The 17,658-nt window shown below is 45.3% G+C and overlaps 1 protein-coding gene across 2 annotated transcripts in view; it reads left to right on the forward strand.

Annotated features, from left to right (window-relative positions):
* The window catches only part of TRERF1 (transcriptional regulating factor 1), a 179,704-nt gene that overhangs the window by 107,058 nt on the left and 54,988 nt on the right, over nucleotides 1-17,658 (forward strand). For both annotated transcript variants that reach the window (XM_040351507.1, XM_040351508.1), the window contains exon 2: nucleotides 15,344-16,882. In XM_040351507.1, the coding sequence (XP_040207441.1) occupies nucleotides 15,572-16,882 (1,311 nt within the window). In that variant the 5' untranslated portion in view covers nucleotides 15,344-15,571. The remainder of the gene's footprint in view (nucleotides 1-15,343; nucleotides 16,883-17,658) is intronic.

Below are 17,658 nucleotides of genomic sequence, written 5' to 3' on the forward strand. Positions count from 1 at the left end.
CTCTGGGAAATAAGCCACTTCAGAATAAATGAAATAAGTGATTAATTGTCCTATAAACCATCTCATCTGTCTCCTACAGATCCCTCGCCGTTATCGATAAGGCACATTGATCGTGTGCATTAATCTTTTCCTGCCGCGCTGTCATGTCATCTATCTGGGCGCCTTTCCTGCTTTGACGTCTGCGCCGGCTGCATGTCCTGATTTCCCCATTCTTGTGAAATGCATATGCCGGCTCTACCGAAACCTTGTCATATTCATTTTCCGATGTGCCGTTTAGCCCGCCACCCATAGATAGTATGATGTTACATTTCTCAGCCCATTAACCTAATTAGACAGCGGATAGCTGATGTTATGGATGAACCAGCCATGTGAAATTGTATCCTGCAATGTATTAAATAGAATGATATAAGAGTATAGCTTGAAAACATGACTTGTTTGGACCTGTTATGTTGAAAGCAGTCCTTTTGATAACTGACTACTATTTTTGTATTGCATTTTCTCTATCTTTTTATTAATATTATTATTCAGGATTTATATAGTGCAAACAGTTTGCGCGACGCTTTACAACACAAGGGCAGACAGTACGGCCCAGATCCACAAAGAACTTACGCCGGCGTATCTATTGATACGCCGCGTAAGTTCTAAGATGCCCCGTCGTATCTTTGTTTTGTATCCACAAAACAAGATACGACTGAATGTGGGCTCGATCCGACTGACGTACGTCTTAGTACGCCGTCGGATCTTAGGTGCATATTTACGCTGGCCGCTAGGTGGCGCTTCCGTTGATTTGTGCTTAGAGTATGCAAATTAGCCAGATACGCCAATCCTCAAACGTACATCCGCCCGGCGCATTTTTTTTACGTCGTTTATGTAAGGCTTTCCCTGGGTCTATGAGGCGTACGCAATGTTAAGTATGGACGTCGGCACAGCGTAGAATTTTCTGTTGTTTACGTCGTTTGCGTAAAACGTTCGCGAATAGGGCTTTGCGTAAATTACGTTCACGTCAAAAGCATTGACTATTTGCGACGTGATTTCGAGCATGCGCACTGGGATACCCCCACGGATGGTGCATGCGCCGTTCAAAAAAAACGTCATTTACGTGGGTTCAAGTAGAATTAGCATAAAACACGCCCACATCTTATCCATTTGAATTGCGCGCCCTTACGCCGACACAGTTACACTACGCCGCCGTAACTTGCGGCGCAAATTCTTTCAGGATACGGAAACTACGCTCTAAGTTACGGCGGCGTAGTGTATCTTAGATACGCTACGCCCGCCTAAAGATAGGCAGATCTTTGTGGATCTGGCTCTACAACTACAATACAATTCAATACAGGAGGAATCCGAGGGCCCTTCTCATTAGAGCCTACAATCTAGAAGGGAGGATCAAGTGATACAAAAGATAAGAACTGTGGGGGATGAGCTGATGGAGAAAATAGACATATGCCGCGTACACGCGACCGTTTTTCATGACGAGAAAAATGCAATTTTCTTTAAATGGTCGTATGTATGCTCCAGAGCATTTTTCTCAACAAGAAAAATGCCTGATTTTTTTTAGAACCTGCTCTATTTTTTCTCGTTGTTTTTCACGTCGTAAAAAACGGTTGTGTGTACGCTTTAATGAGGGGGGAAAACGCGCAAGCTCAGAAGCAAGTTATGAGACGGGGAAATTAGCAAAAGCAGCCCAAAGGGTGGCGCCATTCGAATGGAACTTCCCCTTTATAGTGCTGTTGTATGTGTTGTACGTCACCTTCGCTTTGCTCAAGCCAATCAATAAACGCTTATTGCGATTTTTTTTTACGAAAAATATGTATCGAAGAATATGTATCGTCCTAAACTGAGGAAAAAAAATGTTTTTTTATATATTTTTGGGGGATATTTATTACAGCAAAAAGTAAAAAATATTCATTCTTTTCAAAATTGTCGCTTTGTTTTTGTTTATAGCGCAAAAAATAAAAACCGCAGAGGTGATCAAATACCACCAAAAGAAAGCTCTATTTGTGGGAAAAAAAGGACGCCAATTTTGTTTGGGAGCCACGTGCAATTGTCAGTTAAAGCGGCGCAGTCCCGAATCGAAAAAAGTGCTCTGGTCTTTGGGCAGCAATATGGTCCGGGGGTTAAGTGGTTAAAGGAGAAGTACAGCCAAAGCTTGTTTGGCTATACTTCTCCTGTGGATCACAGGAGAGCAGTTCGTTCTGCACTCCTGAAACCCGCTGTCAGCTACAGTGGGGATCGAAAGTTTGGGCACCCCAGGTAAAAATTTGTATTAATGTGCATAATGAAGCCAAGGAAAGATGTAAAAATCTCCAAAAGGCATCAAATTACAGATTAGACATTCTTATAATATGTCAGAAAAGTTATATTTTATTTCCATCATTTACACTTTCAAAATTGCAGAAAACAAAAAAATGGTGTCTGCAAAGGTTTGGGCACCCTGCAGAGTTAATATCTTGTACTGCCCCCTTTGGCAAGTATCACAGCTTGTAAACGCTTTTTGTAGCCAGCCAAGAGTCTTTCAATTCTTGTTTGAGGTATCTTTGCCCATTTTTCCTTACAAAAGTCTTCCAGTTCTTTGAGATTTCTGGGCTGTCTCGCACTGCTCTTTTAAGGTCTATCCATAGATTTTCAATTATGTTGAGGTCAGGAGATTGTGAAGGCCATGGCAAAATCTTCAGTTTACGCCTCATGATGTAATCCCCCATGGATTTTGAGGTGTGTTTATGATCATTGTCCATTTGTAGAAGCCATCCTCTCTTTAACTTCAGCTTTTTCACAGATGGCATCAAGTTACCATCCAAAATTTGCTGAAATGTTATTGAATACATTTTACCTTCTACTCGTGAAATGTTCCCTGTGCCACTGGCTGCAATACAACCCCAAAGCATGATTGATCCACCCCCATGCTTAACGGTTGGACAGAGGTTCTTTTCATTAAATTCTGTGCCCTTTCTTCTCCAAACGTACCTTTGCTCATTCCGGCCAAAAAGTTCAAACGCTGATTTTTGTGGTGAGGACGTAGAAGAGGTTTTCTTCTGATGACTCTTCCATGAAGATCATATTTGTACAAGTATCTCTTTATAGTGGAATAGTGTACCACAACTCCAGTGTCTGCCAGATCTTTCTGGAGGGATCGTGCAGTCAAACGTGGGTTTTGAATTGCTTTTCTCACAATCCTGCGAGCTGTTCTGTCTGATATTTTTCTTGGTCTTCCAGATCTTGCTTTAACTTCCACTGTTCCTGATGACTGCCATTTCTTAATTTCATTCCGAACAGAAGATATTGACATCTGAAAATGCTTTGCTATCTTCTTATAGCCTTCTCCAGCTTTGTGAGCGTCAACTATTTTCAGTTTTCTAGACAACTGCTTAGAAGAACCCATGGTGCTGATTGTTGGGGCAAGGTCAGATGAGTCTGGGCATTTAAAACCTTTGAGATTGACATCACCTGGTCTTCCCAAACGATGATTAAGAACAATACATGACACTGGCAGGTCTCAGCTTTGCAAAGGGAGCAGTGCATGCTATAAATTCTGCAGAGTGCCCAAACTTTTGCAGACGCCATTTTTTTGTTTTCTGTAATTTTGAAAGTGTAAATGATGGAAATAAATTCTAACTTTTTGTTGACATATTATAAGAATGTCTAATCTGTAATTTGATGCCTTTTGGAGATTTTTCCATCTTTCCTTGGCTTCGTTATGCACATTAATACAAATTTTTACCTGGGGTGCCCAAACTTTCGATCCCCACTGTAACATCACAGAGGCAGTCCAGGCTTGGGCAAAAACGCAACAATAAAGTCGGGATCCACCCACATGCCTAGACCAACACCCGTCTCAGCCTCTCAGCGAGCCGCTAAGAGCCTGAACCGGCGGTTCCCGCCCCCTCCACAGCCCAGCTCTCCAGTGAGCGAGGGGGGGGCAGTGTAAAGAGCAAGTGACTGACAGTCACCAGCTCTCTGCTTAGGGAGCTCTGAGAACCGAGCGACCGTGTTTGATCGCTCAGTTCTCAGAGCTCAGAGTTTGAAGCTGGCATGTTGGGTATTATTTACATTTTTTTTTTTTCATGGATTACATTTATGCCGTGTACACACTCTGGCTTTTGCCCGGCCAAAAGCACATTGGAATTCCGACGGAATTCCATCGGAATAAAATAGAACATGTTGTATATTTAAATTTCCGATGGAATTTCTCTGATGGGGCATACACACGGTCGGAATTTCATATGGAAAAAGTCTGTCTGACTTTTTCCATCGGAAATTCCGATTGTGTGTACGTAGCATTAGTCTTTTTGTTAATCGGGGTGGGAGCCTGATTATGACATACTGAATATTAGGTAACATGTAGTCTTTTGTCCAGCTATCAGAGAGAGCACACAGCCCCACTTCAGTGTCGTATCACTACCATTGTGTCAAGCTAATTTGGAAAAAATTAAGACTAAGACTGGGATGCCATTGAAGTTTATGTGCGTGTAAAGTTAAGCGTCCCAATACTTTTGGTAATATAGTGCTTTCATTAATCACTGATGTTATTTGTTATAGATCGGGGGTCAGAAACCAATCGATATCGGTCCACCCGTCAACCACAGGAAGGTGACAGGTAGACCGCGAACAGGTTCCTGTGCCGCCGACCCCCGCCTTCTATGTGTCCTTTATCCCTCCCAGTCTCAAGCCTGCGTGGCTCTGCCGTGTTTTCTGTGTCCTGCTCCTTCTCTGTCCCTCCCGCCCCCAGCCCCCTCCACCACTGTGATCAGTGAACAGTGGAGACCAGGAGGAAGCACAGCTCAGGTCGAGGGGCGGGAGGAGGAGCCGGCCAAATTAACTTTTTATGTTTAACAGAAGGTGATTGGTTGCTAGGACAAACAGGTAGGAGACTATGCTATGCGAGGCAGAGATTACTGCTATAGGGGAAAGGGAGGGGGAGGTCAGAAGACACCATTGTGGGGGGGGGGGGTTGATGTGAAGGGGACACTGTAATGTGCAGGGTCCTCTCCATAGCAGTGTCCTCTACCACCCTTCACATCACCCTCCACCTCCCCCCCTGAACCCTGCATTCTGAGCCTAACATACTCCTAATCCCTGCATTCTTAGCGCACTGCACTCCTGATTCCTGAATTCTGAGTGTAACGCACTCCTGAACCCTGCATTTTGAGCGCAACGCATTCTTGAACTCTGCATTCTGAGAGCAACGCACTCTCGAACTCTGTATTTTGAGCGCAACACATTCTTGAACCCTGCTTTCTGAGCGCAACGCACTCTTGAACCCTGTATTCTGAGTGCAACGCACTCCTGAACCCTGCATTCTGAGTGCAGCCCACTCCTGATTTTTGCATTCCGAGTGCAACACACTCCTGAACCCTGCATTCTGAGCGCAACACACTCTTGAACCCTGTATTCTGAGTGCAACGCACTCCTGAACCCTGCATTCTGAGTGCAGCCCACTCCTGATTTCTGCATTCTGAGCGCAACACACTCCTGAACCCTGCATTCTGAGCGCAGCCTACTCTTGATCCTTGCATTATGATCGCAACGCACTCCTGATCCCTGCATTCTCTGTATAATGCACTCCTAAACCCTGCACATCTTGTACTACTTATTTTTGTCAAAAGAAAAATCATCAAAAAAAGGGGGGGGGGGGTCGGTCTCACTGTCTTTCTTTTTTTTTTTGGGGGGGGGGACACTATGCCTGGTGATCTTTGACTTCATCAGTATTGTTCAAGTAGATCTCCATCCCTCGAAGAAGGTTGGCTACCCCCTGGTATAGATAAATGGATATCTAATTTTTCTGTCTGTACTTGGCTGAGCGTCTTGGTATACTGCAATGTTTGGCACGCTTTGTTTTGTTACTACTCAGCTTTAGTAGTTGTTGCAATGTTTGTAAAAGTCTAATAAACATACCCTAAAAAAAAATCATTAAGGGCCAATTCACACTATTGCTTTGCGGTAACACCCGAGCGCGGTCGTGTGAATGGGTCCCTAATGATTTTTTCAAAAACGTATACATAGCTGCATTGATTGGTGTGTTTTATGATCTGCCTGGCGCTCGGACTGGCTAAACCTCCGGTTAAAGTAGAAAGGTCTTTTCATTCTGATTATGTAATGGAAAGAATGACACAAATGACTTTGAGGGAAGGGCGGGGCCTGAGCAGCGGAAATTCGAAGAGGAAGTGTCAGAAGTAAATATTTCTGTGGTTTGTAAAAGTAAATATTATCAGCCTCTTCCATGGAATTTATAGGCCGGCCGTGTCAAGGTGCGTGTGTTCTGGAGAAGCCCGTGCCGGAGGAATCTCATGGACTGCCAACACTCTGTGATGGGAGGATGAACTGCAGCCGGATGGTGGATTGTCTAATGCCGAGAAGTCTTACAGTTCTTAGGACTTTGTTTTTTTATGAAAAGGGAACTCCAGCCTATGACATGTTTTAATACAGGACCCTGAGTAATAAGACACAAGGCTTTAACCACTTGAGGACCAGGCTTTTTCTGGCACTTTTGGTTTAAATCAGTATTTTTTGCAAGAAAATTACTTGTAACCCCTAAACCAGGGGTTGGCAAATTTGCTTGGAATCTAGGAGCCAGGTAAAAAAGTTAGGAGCCAGAAAACGCGCCCCGTCCCGACGAGCTTGCGCGCAGAAGCGAACACATACGTGAGCAGCGCCCGCATATGTAAACGGTGTTCAAACCACACATGTGAGGTATCGCCGCGATTGGTAGAGCGAGAGCAATAATTCTAGCACTAGACCTCCTCTGTAACTCAAAACATGCAACCTGTAGATTTTTTTTAAACGTCGCCTATGAAGATTTTAAAGGGTAAAAGTTTGTCGGCATTCCACGAGCGGACGCAATTTTGAAGCGTGACATGTTGGGTATGAATTTACTCGGCGTAACATTATCTTTCATAATATAAAAAAAAAAATGGGGATAACTTTACTGTTGTCTTATTTTTTAATAAAAAAAAGTGTAATTTTTTCACAAAAAAAGTGCGCTTGTAAGACCGCTGCGCAAATACGGCGTGACAGAAAGTATTGCAACGATCGCCATTTTATTCTCTAGGGTGTTAGGATAAAAAATATATATAATGTTTGGGGGTTCTAATTAGAGGGAAGAAGATGGCAGTGAAAATAGTGAAAAACAACATTAGAATTGCTGTTTAACCACTTGCTTACTGGGCACATAAACCCCCTTCGTTCCCAGGCGAAATCTCAGCGTCCGGCACTGCGTCGCTTTAACTGACAATTGCGCGGTCGTGCGACGTGGCTCCCAAACAAAATTGGCGTCCTTTTTTCCCCACAAATAGAGCTTTCTTTTGGTGGTATTTGATCACCTCTGCGGTTTTTATTTTTTGCGCTATAAACAAAAAAAGAGCAACAATTTAAAAAAAAAATATATTTTTTTTACTTGTTGCTATAATAAATATCCCAATTTTTTTTAAAAAAACTATTTTTTTTCTCAGTTAAGGCCGATACGTATTTTTCGACGTATTTTTGTAAAAAAAAAAAAAAAATCGCAATAAGCGACTGGTTTGCGCAAAAGTTATAGCGCCTACAAAATGGGGAACAGAATTATGATTTTTTTTATTATTTTTTTTTTTTACTAGTAATGGCGGCGATCTGCGATTTTTATTGGGACTGGGATATTGCGGCGGACGTATCGGACACTTTTGACACAAATTTGGCGCCATTCACATTTATACGGCGAGCAGTGCTATAAAAATGCACGAATTACTGTATAAATGTGACTGGCAGGGAAGGGGTTAACACTAGGGGGTGAGGAAGGGGTTAAATGTGTAGCCTGGGTGTGTTATAACTGTGTGGGGGGAGGGGGGTGACTGGGGGAGGTGACCGATGCTGTGTCTCTATGTACAAGGGACACAGATCGGTCTCCTCTCCTCTGACAGCACGTGGAGCTCTGTGTTTACACACAGAGCTCCACGTCCCTGCTGTCACCTGCCGTGTCACCGACGATCGCGTGTACCCGGCGGACATCGCGGCCGCCAGGTACACGCATCGGGTCTTCGGCGATGCGTCGGGACAGTTTTTACCCGCCGCGCGCCACCCAGTGGCGCGCGCGGGTAATGCACATAAAGGCCGTTTTTAAACGGCCACTTGGCACTTGAGAGCCGCGCTGCGGACGTATTTCGTCTATAGCGCGGATCTCAAGTGGTTAACTTGTAATGCTTAACTTGTAATACCAACGGCCACCACCAGATGGCGCCAGCTCACATCTGGTGGTAATAACTTGTAATACCAACGGCTCACCACCAGATGGCCCCAGCTCACAAAAAAAAAAAAAAAAAAAATTTTTTTTTTTTTTGCCCCCTTCCAAGCCAAGTCGCCAGGACCCTATTTCTAGTCGCCATGGCGACCTGGCGCCCGGGATTTGTTGAGCCCTGCCCTAAACATTAGGGGGCAGATCCACGTACCTTTGCGCAATAATACGCCTGGCGCAGCGTATCTAAGATACACTACACCGCCGTAACTTATTTATTTTGTTTCGAATCCTCAAAGAATTTGCGCCGTAAGTTACGGCGGCGTAGTGTATCTTTGGCTACGTAATGGCGCGCCATTCAAATCTCTGTGATGGGGGCGTGTTTTATGTAAATACGTTGTGACCCGACGTAAACAATGTTTTTTTTTAACTGCGCATGCTCCGTCCGTGGGGGTATCCCAGTGTGCATGCTCGGAATTAACCCGGAACAAGCCAATGCTCACGACGGTGACGTCATTCTACGCAAATGCCTATTCGCGAACGACTTACGCAAACAACGTAAAAAATTCAAAAATCCATACTTAACATTGAGTATGCCTCATAACAGTAGCTTTAAGTATACGCCGGAAAAAGCCGAACGCAAACGACGTAAAAAAATGCGCCGGCCGGACGTACGTTCGTGGATCACCATAACTAGCTAATTTGCATACTCGACATGGAATCCGACGGAAACGTCACCTAGCGGCCGCCGAAAAATTGCATCTTAGATCCGACGGCGTACTAAGACGTACGCCTGTCGGATCGAGCCGCGATGCCGTCGTATCTTGTTTTGAAGATACAAAACAAAGATACGACGCGCAAAATTTTAAATTACGCGGCGTATGAAGAGATACGCCGGCGTAATTCTTTCGTGGATCTGGCCCTATACATTTTGTTGCAGAGACCCTAGGGAATACAATTACAATCGTTGCAATTTTTTACGTCCAATGGGTTTTGCAAATGCAATATTTTTTTAAATAAATACATCTGACGAATGAATTTGAAAAAAATATTTACCCCAATTTTTTGTAAAATGTCAAAGATGATGTTACACCGAGTAAATAGATATCTAACATGCCACGCTTTAAAATGACACACACTCGTGGATGGAGAGATCTGGGGTCAAAAAGACCCCAAATCTCTCCTTTGCTTATAAAAGCAAAACAAAAACAATGTTTTAATGTTTTGCTTCCAGGCTTGACAGGAAGTGATTTCACGACATCGCTCCAGTCCTCCAAGGCCACAGAGTCGATCAAAGCAGATATACTCTTATGCCGCGTACAGACGGTCGTTTTTTGTGATGAAAAAAAACGACGTTTTTGAAAACGTCATTTAAAATGATCGTGTGTGGGAGAAAACGTCGTTTTATGTCTTCTAAAAAACGACACAAAAAAAAATCGAACATGCTCGAATTTTTTGTCGTTTTTTCAAAACGTCGTTTTTTGTTTCACAGAAATTGACAGTGTGTACCAAAAAACGACGTTTAAAACGACGTTTTTAAACCCGCGCATGCCCAGAAGCTAGTTTCAATGGAAAAAAGTGGTGAAACGTAACCTCGCTTTGCTAGAGCATTGTGAAAAAACGATGGTGTGTAGGCAACGTCGTTTTTGAAAATGATGTTTCAAAAACGTTGTTTTATTTCATGATTTAAAACGTCGTTTTTTTTTCATCACAAAAAACGACCGTCTGTACGCGGCATTAGGTCGTCTGTGTGGCCAGCCGGCAGCACCGTCTGATTGTTTCTCAGGTGAACCGCTGGAAACAGTAATGCCGCATACACACATTCGGAATTTCCGATGGAAAAAGTCAGATGGGAGCTTTCTATCCGATATTCTGACCGTGTATATGCGCCTTCGGACTATTTCCGACGGACTTAGATAGAGAGCAGGTTCTCAATTTTTCAGACGGAAAAAAATCCTATTGGTAAATCCGTTCATCTGTTTGAAATTCTGACGGGAAAAAAAACATGCATGCTCGGAAACAATTTGACGCATGCTCGGAAGCATTGAACTCCATTTTTCTCAGCTCATCGTACTGTTGTACGTCACTGCGTTCTTTACGGTCGGACTTTGGTGTGACCATGTGTATGTAAGCCAAGTTTGAGTGAAATTCCGTCGAAAAAAAAACAACCAACTTTTTTCAGACAGAAATTCTTCTCATGTGTACAGGGCATTAGCCCAAGAAACACTGGCGAGCGGCGGGAGGGCGTGGAGTCCCCTCCCGCTGCTTCTGAAAGAGTTCCAGCGTTCATAAGAAAGCCAGCCGACCAGCTGAAAAAAACAATACAATGATATCTTCAGCCATAATCCTGGTGAGTCACTTGCAAACCGCAGCGTATATATACGTATTGCCGTCGGTAAGTGGATAAACTTTTCTTGGCCCAATGACAGTATGCATATGGAAATCCTACATCCTCATATAAAGCTGAAACTTTCATTTCAATATATTCCTCAATAATCACACAGGATATTAACCCACTGTGTGTGCATCAGATGCCTTAGCAAACCAGATATTACTTTATAAAGGTAGCAGTGACATCATCTGATGCAAATGAAATCATCTCCAAATGCAAGTGTAAACTAAGCCTTAAAGGGGTTGTAAAGGTTCGCAGATAATTAAAAAAACAAACATGTCATACTTACCTCCACTGTGCAGTTTGTTTTGCACAGAGTGGCCCCGATCGTACTCTTCTGGGGTCCCACGGCCGCTCTCGCTGCTCCTCCCCGCAAGACGTAACCCCCTCTGGGAAGCGCTCTCCCAAGGGGGTTAGCTTGCGGGCGCGCTCTCGCGCTATACAATTGGCATCCATAGCCTTCAATTGTATGACTCTGCCCTGCCCCCTGGCCGCCGCGTCATTGGATGTGATTGACAGCAGCGGGAGCCAATGGCTGCGCTGCTATCAATTATCCAATGAGGAGCCGACAAGGGGGAAAGCAATGCCAGATCGCGCTCATGGAGATTCGGGACTCAGGTAAGCTCGGGGGGGGGGGGGGGGGGGCTGCAAGGTGTTTTTTCACCTTAATGCATAGGATGCATTAAGGTGAAAAAACACGAAGGTTTACAACCACTTTAAGCCCTGTACACACGGGCCAAATGTTGGGCGACATCGGCCGGTTAAAAAAAACTGACCGACATTCGGCCCGTGTCTAAGGCAAATGGTCCGACATAAGCCAGACATGTTGGGCCAGATTCACAAAGAGTTACGCCGGCGTATCAGTAGATACACCGACCTAACTCGCAATCTAAGCCTGTCGCATGTTTAAGTGTATGCTCAAACTGAGATACACTTAAACCTACCTAAGATACGACGGCCTGCGCCGTCGTATCTTAGGGTGCAATATTTCCGCTGGCCGCTAGGTGGCGCTTCCATTGAGTTCGGCGTAGAATATGCAAATGAGTAGATACGCCGATTCACGAACGTACGCTTGCCCGTCGCAGTAAAGATACGCCGTTTCCGTAAGAGGTATGCCGGTGTAAAGATAAAGCTGCCCCCTAGGTGGCGTAGCCAATGTTAAGTATGGCCGTCGTTCCCGCGTCGAAATTTTGAAATTTTACGTCGTTTGCGTAAGTCGTCCGTGAATGGGGCTGGACGTAATTTACGTTCACGTTGAAACCAATACGTCCTTGTGGCGTACTTTGCCGCAATGCACACTGGGATATGTACACGGACGACGCATGCGCCGTTTGTAAAAAACGCCAATCACATCGGGTCACCATTCATTTAAATAAAACACGCCCCCTTCATCCTCATTTGAATTACACGCGCTTACGCCGGCCCCATTTTTGCTACGCTGCCGTAACTTAGGAGGCAAGTGCTTTGAGAATACAGCACTTGCCTCTCTGACTTAAGGCGGCGTAGCGTAAATAGGATACGCTACGCCGCCTCAAAGATGCGGCGACCTACGTGAATCTGGCCCTTAGTCTTCTGTCCGAAGATCACGCTGGAAAACCAGCTCCCGATCAGTGCTTTCAACCAATGGCTGAGACCGCTGACCACCCCCCCTGTCAGAACACAATAGCTCAGCGGGGGAGATCGCTGTACTATCGTCAGAGTGTTAGCACAGAGGCTCCAACTGGAGCTGGGTTGAATGGAAAAAAACGCATAGTGTGTACCAGGCTTTAGACCAGCATTTTTTCAAACCGGGTGCCGAAAAGAGTCCTCAAGGGATGCCGCAGCAAAGGGACCAAAAAATGCCCTAACTATGGCAGGCATATCCTAAAACCTTTTTCACAGCCAAAAGTTAAAGCAGAACTTCACCCTAAAGAGGAAGTTTCGCTTTTCCTCCTCCTCCTCCCCCCCCACCTCTCCCATTTTTGGAATGTTTTTTTTTGGGGGGGGTGGCGGATGGGTACTGTACATGATTTTGACAGGTACCTGCTCCCACTTCCGGTCAGATCAATGGGCAATGGGCTTTCCTACCCACAGAAACGCAGAGAAAGAAGTTCCCAATCCCTTTTATAAAATAGTGCCCGCACCGAAAATTACCCTTGGCTAACGTATTCTGGACTGCTGCTATCTCCTGCCCTTGACCTTTGGCTCTGAACCTCGGACTTCCTGCTCTCTCCAACCCCCTGACCACGGCTTGCCTCTCGGACTTATCTTCTGCCTGTTTCCTGTTTCAAGTACCCGGACTTCCAGGACTGTCTCTGTGTGATTCCCAGCTGTCCTCAGCAAGCTACTGCCTGATCAGCTCCTGCTCCACGCTTCCAGTCTTCACCTTCCTGTCGGTACCGGTGCCTCCTGGTGCGTCCTTCACCCTGTTCCCACTCCAGGGGGCGGAAACTATGGGGTCTTTGGGGACCTCAGTGAAGCTTGTAGTTTACATTTAGCTGATATGTAATAAAATGCAAACGTATGGCCACATGGGGCAGGAAATGGGAGCATAACCACAGCAGCTAGAGGGTTAAAGGGAAACCCCCAAGCCAACATATGAAAGACACCCTGTAGTTCTCTTCTGTCTCTCGTCAACGTCTTGAGGTTAAATATGTTTCACGTCTTTAAGTCACATGATAGGAAATAGCTAACTCTACCTGGAAAGGAAGTAAAGAATAAATAGAAGTTACCGACATAGAGATGAACTTGTGATCTTTATAGAGTAATAAAAAGAGAAGGTGATAAACATGATACTTTGTTCAGATGTTTTGTTTTTGTATATACTATATAATACTATAAAACTTTAATGCAGCAATCATTTTTATTACGGCGAAGGTACTTATAGGTTTTGTTTTGTCTATTCAGAGAGAGTGACAGGTTCTGTTGGAGGAGCAATCCCTCCCTCCACACCTACTTATACCAATCATTCCTCCTGGAGTCCAAACCCTGTGTAAGCTCTTTGTCAGGTGGTGTCAGAGCTTCCACAGGGTTAATGTGTTCCTCCCTACCATCATGTGCAGGGCTGCTGTTAAAAATCATGGGGCCTTGTACAGCCTTTCTGACACCCCCCCCCCCCCGATGTGCAGCGGAACAGCGGTACTGACTTTATCTACTATGCCTCCTCTGCTCCCACAAACACATAATACTTACCTCCACTGTGCAGTTCGTTTTGCACAGAGTGGCCCCGAACATCCTCTTCTGGGGTCCCACGGCAGCTCCTCCCCGCAAGAGCTAACCCCCTCCGGGAAGCTTTCTCTCGAGGGGGGGTTACCTTGCGTGTATACAATCGGTGTCCATAGTCCCTGATTGTATGACTCGGCCCCGTCATTGGATTTGATTGACAGCAGCCAAGTGCTGCGCTGCTATCAATCTGTCCAATTAAGAGCCGATCAGGCATGGGGAGAACGACGCAGGATCACGCCCACGGAAGTTCAGGACTCAGGTAAGTAAAATGGGGGCTCGGGGGGGGGGGGGGGGCGAACACTGCAAGGTGTTTTTTCACCTTAATGCATAGGATGCATTACAAGCTCTGGTAAGCAAGTAGGAGTGGGGGGGGGGGGGGGGGTGGTCTAGTAAAATCAATTTATTAACCTGAGCAGAAATGAACAATAAAGCTTCCCCGGGCCCCTCTGTTTAGCAGATGAGCCTTGGGCCCATTACAACAGGGTCGGTTGTATTGCCTTATCAATGGCCCTGCTCATGTGAAAAACTTTCACCAAATCACATGGTTTTTCAGCTCTTTACCGCCACCCTGTGGGCAACTTCTGCTATTGTGGTCTGATCTTAAAGCGGAGGTTCACCCAAAAACACACCTTTGTACCATCCAAACTAGCATACTAGCATCAGCTACAGTATTTTTTTTTTGTGCTGTACTTACGGTTTAATCCGTAAGTTTTGTTTCAGACACCGGCGGGGAATGGGCGTTCCTATAAAGAGTGGAACATGATTGACGGCCGGCTATGGCGCGTCACACGTCCCGAAAATAGCCGGAATAGGACTCCGCTCTTCACGGCGCTATACGGCGCCTGCGCACAGACTAGGAGCTGACTGCGCAGGCGCCGTATATGTCCGCGTCCTATTTCGGCTTTTTTCGGAAGGCATGACGCGCCATAGCTGGACGTCAATCATGTACCCGTCTTCATAGGAACGCCCATTTCCCGGCCGGAGTCTGAAACAAAAGTTACGGATTAAACCGTAAGTACACCGCAAAAAAAAGGCATACTGTAGCTGACGCTAGTATGCTAGGTTGTATGGTAGATAAAGAAAAATATTTTTTTAGGGTGAACCCCCGCTTTAAGCATTGGTTCTGAGCATGCGTGTTTGTACTTTGGACTTTAGTCCGATGGACTTGTGTACACATGATTGTATTAGCGGACGTAGGACATTTGTTGCAGGAAAGTTTGTCTGTTTACACAGCGAACATTTGTCCGATGAAAAACACAAAAAGTTTGTCCGATGGAGCGTACACACGGTCGGATTGTCCGAAAAAACAGGTCCATCGGACATTTGTTTTCAAAAAGTCAGATCGTGTGTATGGGCCTTTAGGCTTGTAAAATTCATGTTAGTGGCCCAAAAATATGGATTCAAAATTGTGAGTTTAGTGGTCCGTGAGGCACGTAAGGTTGACAACCACTGGTCTGGAGCACTGCTTTTATTTTGTTTCATTATATGTTATTTTATTTTTATTTTATTTTTCTTCTTCTTGAAAGAAATGTGTTTTCTCTTTTCAGATGGAGCTTCGGTCAATAATTTCGCCCAAGTCCTGTCCTCCACTGAATGAAGATGCCTCGCTTTGCCTGTCTGAAGATCTTCTGTATTTATAACTGCCAGGGGCCCTTCATCCAGATAAATGGGCACGCTCAATACTTGACCGCACTTTTTATTACCACTTTCATATCTCTCAGGGACATTTTCCTATATGGGCGCTGCTGCAATCAAGTCAGGGAAGTCCAGTCACCATGGAAGATCAGCAGATCTACAAGACTCACCTGACATCCAACAGCAGCGATAGTTTGTATTATCAACAAATGCAACATCAGTCCAGCAACCAGGTGCTCCACCACAGCTATGACTCCGTAGACATGAACGCCTCCGAGTCATCCTCTTCCTCCCCCCACTTATCTCAGGACTCCAGAGATGTCACTTCAGGGGTTCAGGTGGAAGTGTCCAGGTCATCTCCGTGGGCAAACGCTGGGTTTGCAAATCACAGTGGAGCCCACGGTGGTTTAAATTGCTTTGAACAAAGCTTGCAGTGGAATCCACAAAGTAACGTAGACGATGGATATCAGGTTTCCTACTATCCTCAGCTTGACAATCACCCTAAAACGACCAGCGGGGCCTTACACAAACTGGACTCTTTCACACAAGTTTTTGCACGGCAGAATTTAAGGATTCATGCCATGTCTCAGGGTTTACCCCAGCCGTCGCCACTGCTGGACGCTGACAGCACACTCAGGCAGCTGTTGTCACTCAAGGCGTCGGGCGAGGAGCAGACGCAACCTAGCACCCTAGCTAGGTACTCTCAGGTCTCCCAGCAGATGCACCAAGGATTGGCAGATCCGCCTCAGAAGCATTCACTGCAACAGCCTCAGACACATTTTTATTACGAGTATTTGCAGCCCCCCCCTCAGGCATCCCAGTCTATGCAGCAGGGGCATCAGTTCAGGCAACAGGCGCAAACCCAACAGGTACTACAGCAGCATCCACAGGAAAGCCAGCAGATGCAGTATTATATGCAGCAGCACCCAGGAGGACAGCAGAGGCCCTCAACGCAGCAGTTTTCTGGTCAGATGTCTCAGTATTACCCTGTACAGTCTGCAGAACTGCATCACAATATACAACAACCTCAGCAACATCACATGCAGCTTCAGCAACAGTCATATAATGAAGATTGCACAGCAAAGGCTGAAAATTACCAGCAGGACCACTCCCAGAGCATGCAGCTGATTCAGCTGGGGTCAGTTCCACAGTATGTGTATCAAAACACGCAGACGCTTCGGCATCCTTACAAACAAAACTTGACGCCACGGCAGCATCTACCACAGGAGGCCAGCCCACAGAAACAGTATAACGTGGAAAATCGGCAAACAGTTCTCATGGATAGTCCAGTGGCAATGCCCAGTGCAGACCAGTTAGATAACAACTACAACCAGGAGGCTCTGGGAATTTTGGCCAACACTACTCACCAGCAAGTCCTAGCTGCAGACAACAGCCCTTACATACTTGGCAGCCAAGGTCTTCACCACTCGCCTACCACACCTTGGCCACAGGTACTGTGGGATCTCTTTGAATTATGTTTTTGTTCTCAATAAAGACCTATTTAGTCCCATGAGTCAGGGGTAGCTAAGCACACAAATAATGGCACGAGATAAGAATCAGGGATGGTACTGATGCAGTGTTTATAGGCCCCAAGGGGGCAGTAAGCAGAGTTATAAGATGCAAAAAATCAAAGAATCAATAATACAAAAAATACAAAATTTATTGATACATAAACAGTATAAAACTACTTCTACAATTAGGCCACTGGTCATAGTACAAAAGAATGGTTGCCTCTACATGTTTCACCACAAACGTAGCTTCTTCTGGAGCTTTTGTAGGACCTTTATTTTAAAACATTACCACCTGTTGAATGGTCACGATTCCGGGAACTCCCCAAGACCCACCGAGAGGTCCAATGGGGGACGTCTGTGCCACAATAGTGAAAGGAAAACAGTTGCCCTATAGTTACACCTTTAATTTCCAGACGTTTTGGCAAATCCATCGATCAATATTTAATCTTTCCCCATAAACGGACTTCATCCATTACCAGCATACTTCAAGGTGCTTGTACCCTCCAAGCATTTCCTTTATTTCACTTTGCCACGGTTGCTTGACTCATGCACCCAGGGAGGATCAAAGAAATTTGATCTGTCCCAAAGAATTTGGGTTTGGATACAGGGACGCCAATCCAACACTATTTCAATTTCACTGCCAGTCTGCCTGTCACAATATATACCGTATTTATCGGGGTATAGCGCACTCCCGCATATAGCGCGCACCCCTAAAG

This window comes from Rana temporaria, chromosome 4 (genome assembly GCF_905171775.1).
Source record: "Rana temporaria chromosome 4, aRanTem1.1, whole genome shotgun sequence".
Taxonomy (NCBI): Eukaryota; Metazoa; Chordata; class Amphibia; order Anura; family Ranidae; genus Rana; species Rana temporaria.